Source organism: Macrobrachium rosenbergii, chromosome 56 (genome assembly GCF_040412425.1).
Source record: "Macrobrachium rosenbergii isolate ZJJX-2024 chromosome 56, ASM4041242v1, whole genome shotgun sequence".
Taxonomy (NCBI): Eukaryota; Metazoa; Arthropoda; class Malacostraca; order Decapoda; family Palaemonidae; genus Macrobrachium; species Macrobrachium rosenbergii.
Window position 1 is genome coordinate 34,165,794 of NC_089796.1, and position 5,665 is coordinate 34,171,458.

The 5,665-nt window shown below is 36.4% G+C and overlaps 1 protein-coding gene across 1 annotated transcript; it reads right to left on the reverse strand.

The window, feature by feature from the left end:
• Nucleotides 1–1,379: 1,379 nt before the first annotated feature.
• On the reverse strand, nucleotides 1,380–2,488 carry LOC136836724 (uncharacterized). Its single transcript, XM_067101244.1, has 2 exons — nucleotides 2,296–2,488; nucleotides 1,380–2,078 (listed from the first exon to the last, which is right to left on the reverse strand). The coding sequence occupies exons 1-2, from the start codon at nucleotides 2,319–2,321 to the stop codon at nucleotides 1,619–1,621; spliced, it is 486 nt and encodes a 161-aa protein (XP_066957345.1). The 5' UTR covers nucleotides 2,322–2,488; the 3' UTR covers nucleotides 1,380–1,618.
• Between the last annotated feature and the right edge of the window lie 3,177 nt (nucleotides 2,489–5,665).

Here is a 5,665-nt window from a genome sequence, read left to right on the forward strand (position 1 = left end):
GATTTCAGGTTCTCCATGGCGAAATAAGAGTCAACCCTCAAAAGGCAGCTAAGATCATCATGGCATGTGGCATCATGCATAATATATGCAAAGAACGGAACATCCCAATCGAAGATGAAAATGAACATGAAGAGGATGTTGATGACCATAATCGTGATGAAGTGTTCCAGCCTGCACAAGGAGAACCAGTTCCAGATGGTGCACTTTTCAGGGAAAATATTCTCCGAAACCACTTCATGTAAGTACACAATAGGTGTTAACTTTTGTTGCATGTCATTGTATTGTATGGTGTTTTTACGTTGCAGGGAACAAGTGGTTATTCAGGACCTACAACAATGTGTGTAGCTACTCTGAACCATAACAAGAAGTGAAGCATGTCATTGTAGTTCATAATCACACTTCAATAAATATCAGTGAAAAATATGATAAAAGCACTCAAAATCGGATATTTCTCATTAGCACAAATTGTTGTATTTCCATATTCCCTCTTTTATCTTTGTCCCTTTTATTCCACAAACTCTTTTTGGCAAGGGTTTACACACGAGTATGTAAACCACTGTAAAATATCAAAGGTAGTGTAAATCAAACCTGTATAATTACTGGCCATCCAAAGACAACCAATGAAATAATCCCACATATTAAACACTGTACTTATGTTCCAATTTAGAGGTTCTTTGAAGAACTTAACTCTAACATTAGGACACCTTTTCCCCCCTCATACAGTTCACGGTAGTGTAAGATAATATAGTTTTATTAAACTAAATGCACTATAGCTACAGATATTTTATTCTTGTTTGCAGGATTGACGACTAAAATGTTGGATGGAGGACCAACTTAACGGGAATGGCTATTGCATCCCACTATCAGCAAGCAAGAGAGAACTATATTGCCTCTTCCTTGTACATCACAGAACCCTCTGAACTGGACTGGTATTTGGCCTGGTGGACTCTCTATGGAAAGGAAAATGACTCTGTATCATCTTTTAAGTCATAGATCAATACATATACATTTCTACACTTGTTTGATATATACCTTCTTCCCTTCTTTATTTCAAACCTTTGGTGTATAGAAGTTGGCTGCTATAAAAAATGGATGGCACTTTGTAAGCTATCTTGATTTCATTATTACAACTGAGTGATGGGTTTCCAATTAAATATATCCATCTTTTGTAACTGTCCCAAGTACAGTACAGGCAGTCCTTGGTTATTATATTGCCTGCACTATCAGAAATTACAGCTTTAGTGAACCAAGTGCTGTACTCTTCATCCACAATACAATATTTAATCACTTTCATTAAAGTAAATTTTCTTTAAAACATATTCATAGCCAGTGATAATATTCAAGCACTGGAAATGTCAAAATGAAAATGAAATGAAATGACAAATATATGAGGTTTTATTTTTTCTTATTCTTAATTCTACAATTAAACAAGTAAATGGTTCCTAGATAGGGCAAAATATACCTGAGCTGGGCACCTCTGCAATTGCGGAAGTCATTATTTCAGTCTGCAATCTCGGTAGAGGAAGGGGAAAAGAAGGATGAAAGAATAGAGGGTGGTGATGGATGATTGGGGAGGAGTGGATAAAGGAGAAAGAGTGGGAAAGACAATAGGCATTAATTATTTGGGTAAAGATGCCCGTAACTGACTTATTAGAAGGCTTTTATACTCGGCCTCCAGTTCAAATGCTTTCCTTTTAGCATCAGCTGCAGCTCTTTCAGCTTCAGCTGCAGCTCTTTCAGCTTCAGCTGCAGCTATTTTGGCTTCCCAGAAAGCCAATTCTGCTTTTTGTTTCTTTGCCCGAAAAGTGTCTTCAAGCAAAGGAAACAGAAGACGCTTTGCAGGTGGAGCACGGCTGTTTTCAGCAGACATGCTTGCATGTGCTGTGGATGCTGAAGGACTCTGACCAACAACGAATGATGATGATGTTGATGCTGCGACTGAAGACTGTGGATGTCTTGAAAGTGCTGATGGTGTTGAAGAGGGTATTAATACCGTCGAGATATTACCTTCAAAGGTGACATCGACTGCATCAGACATCACCTCACATGTCTCTTCCACTTGTTCCTCTGACTCATCCCTGAAATATAAGACAGCATCTGATATTGTTTGTTCCCCTTTTCCTTTGTTTGCATGCTAAAAAACAAACACTGGTGACTGTATTGTCTGAAAGTCAAATAACACCATTTTCCTCTAATATCCAAGCATTTTCCACAAAAATTAACATCAAAATAATTCAACTTGCACCAAAATTCACTAGAAAGAAAATATTTTTCCAAAAACTTGTTTATTATTACCTAAAATCAAAAGCTGAAGAATCCATGTGACCTCCCAATCCAGAAATGGCTACATTTTGCACTCCTAAAATTGACTCGATGGCCACTGCAACCTCTGATAGGGGCTTGGGTGGGGGGGGACCACCACCTGTAATAACAGTAGTATTAGCAATAAAAATTTCATAAAAATAATACAGTAATAATCTTAATACTAAATGCTTTAATAATATGAGTATAATTTGAGTTTAGGTCTGGGTCTAAAGTTCTTAATTTTACTGCTCATAACAGATCATTCATATTGTACACTACCTGGTAATGTGTGATACGCTAGTGCACAAAACCACTAAATTTGTAATTGTAGCCAAGAGCTCTGAATTGTTTATGCCAATAAAAACCAGAAAATTCACGACAAAACACTTCATTTTATGCCCCAGCCCCAGCATCAATAAAATGATGGGGAAAACCTTTACAGCCACCTAACAAGGTTGGGGGACCACAGGTGGGAACCGGGGGTTTTGGGTGGGTGAAGAGGAAAACTATAAAAATAGCACTTATAATAATGTTAAATATGTAGGATTTGAAAGATGACAGCCAAATTTTGATGTGAATTATAAAAAAAAACTATTTCATGCATCAATGGAATCTACAGGACATTTGCTATCGACGTAAGTTTCTATGTTTTCCAATGTCAACCACGAAGCTATTACCTACAATTCTAAGTAAATTTTGTGCACTAGCCTAACCAATAACGCTTATCTAACCTCAACTATAAGCATCGTTATTTTTGTTATTAGTATTTATGCATTCTATACACTATCCTCCTTAATTCTAGGTGTCTACTTTCTTAAAAGCTCGCACAGACCTATTCTATAGAATTACCAAAGGATTTTTGGGTATATTTTTAAGGGGAAAAAAATAAAGGTGTGGAATTATTCTCAATAATGGTAATTTTCTAGTATAAAGTCGCATAATATGAAAGCTTTTAAGGAAGAAAAGTTGCTCATCTTGGCCTAATATGTAAGAATCTCGAGGTGGACGGCTTAAATAAAAAAAAAACAGGGGCCTGGGGGGAGGCACAGCCCCTCAGCTAGGAAATAACCAGTTCAGTGACAAGTTAGAGAAGTGTTTTAGGCTATTACGGGCACTAGCCTAACCTTAAACACCTACCTAACCTGTCACTAAATTGATTATTTCCTAGCTGGGGGCTGTGCCTCCCAGCCTCTCCTTTTATTTAAGAGTTCAACCTTGATATTCTTACATTTTGGGCAAAAGATAAACAACTTCTCTTAGTTAAATGCTTCCTTATTATGCAATTCTAAATTAGAAAATTACTTCGAGAAATATCAAGGTATGTAAGTTTGGTTAGGTCTTGCATTGTTACATTTATCATGTAAAACCACTGGTCAAGGTTTACTTTGAACAGCACAGCTGTAACACAGAGTCATGGCTATCCAGTTTTACCTAACCTAACCTTGCTGTGAAAGCAATGTCTAGATCAACATCAATTTTTCTACCATGCCTAGTCTCACATAACTTAACTAGCCTAGGAATTTCAGTTATTAGTTGTATTGCTGATAATGGATAAAAGAAGGGCTTCTTACCTGTTGCTGCCACATATTTTCTGTGGTTGCACAGCTCTTCCCTTCCCTGTGCTTTGAGTGCCCACCATTTTTTTTCTACATCACACTTGGTCCGGGGGGCAGACTCGGGAAATGAAGCATTCAATTTTTTTGTTACATCTTCCCACGTGTCTCGCCTCATCTTCGCTGTCACTTCCGAACTGAATTTTTCCTCTCTATTATATGCCTGTTTTCACCTATCAGCTGCAATAGACGAAGACAAGCATCTTGCCTCCAGTTTGCCTTCCTCTGCCTCTTGGGTTTTGGAATACCCACTGGAACTGCAGAATCGATACCAGTCGAAATTGAATCCATTTCTAAGCGAATCTAAGGATGGTTGGTGACGATGGTCTTGGTCTGTGTTGTTTGAAGAGTCTGGCAGTCCGCAAAAATTAAAAGAAAACAAAACATACCCGGAAAATAAATACTTTTGATTTCAACAATAATATATACATCATAAGTTTAATATCATAAGTAATAAATATCTTGGATTTTTAGTATAATATTTTTATTGTAACAATGGCTTAAATCGTATATTTATGGATTGTAGCAATAAATATTTTCCGCTATTGTTATGGATCTTCCTTAAAAGTTTCTCATAAACATACCGTTTTTCATAGCTACGAGATTCTCTCAGAGCGTTGATAAAACACTCTTAGAACTTCCTCTTAACTATGAGTGATTGAGTGACTCTTAAGGGAATATTTATGAGATTTCATAAGACCTGAAAACCATGATAAATACGGCCCCAGGTTTGTAAGATTGTAACAAACTTCGTCGATCGTACCGTGTTCGGTACTGTTTCCGTACTGTGTCCGGGTCACTCGTACGCTGAAAATGAATGGTATTTACTTCCAGTCTACTCAGTTGTGTCACAGATGGATTCAGCATCTTTAAAAAACCCCAAAAACCTCCAAAAATCATCAAAATCGATTAAGTATTAGCTGATTTGAAAATATTGTGAGTACAGGGACCCCCCGGGACAAAAAGGCACCCATGGGGGGGATCAGGGGGTCGAAAAATTTGGCCCCCTTCCCTTTCCCACAGTATACACCCAAATGAACCAGAATATGCAATAAAATAAATTTTGATAGTGAAATCCTACGGGAGCTGTTTTTCTGACGAAGTCAAACCGCACTACTGTACTATCATTGCGGCAGGTACAAGGGTTAATTTCGTGAGGCTAATCATATTTGGAACTCTCAAATGTACTTCATTTCTTTATTTGTTATTTATCTGTTTAACAAAGAATATATCATTGGTGTTTGTATGAAATCTAAGAATGGCATGTTTGGAGACGAAGTGGATACTCCAAGGGTTTTACTCTATACTGATTGCAGAGTTAAATCTAAAGCGAAATATTTGCAACATATTGTCAAACTTATATGGATTATAGTTTATAAAACAAAATAAAAAGAAAGAGAGTGCTATGAAAACTGAAATGAGGTAATACTGTTTGTTCATTCTATACACGCAAGCACACACACATACAATATATTGTGTGTGTATGTATATATATATATATATATATATATATATATATATATATATATATATATATATATATATGTGTGTGTGTGTGTGTGTGTGTTCAACACTATCACTTGGATTATTCCAAAGTATAGGATTTCCTGAAACTTTAATAAGACACCTTTACGCATGTTTTACCATTTTCTCATATAAGTTTTTCATTGCCCCTTAAAGTATGTTCATATATTTATTATATTATTCATATTATAACTTCATTTAACACTTATTCAGACCCTTTCATT

Excerpts from the sequence above, each read along its gene's own strand:
- LOC136836724 (XM_067101244.1), bottom strand. The coding sequence starts at position 2,321 with ATGGATTCTTCAGCTTTTGATTTTAG. Across the intron at positions 2,079-2,295 it reads TCTTCAGCTTTTGATTTTAG|GGATGAGTCAGAGGAACAAG; the intron begins GTAATAATAAAC and ends CTTATATTTCAG.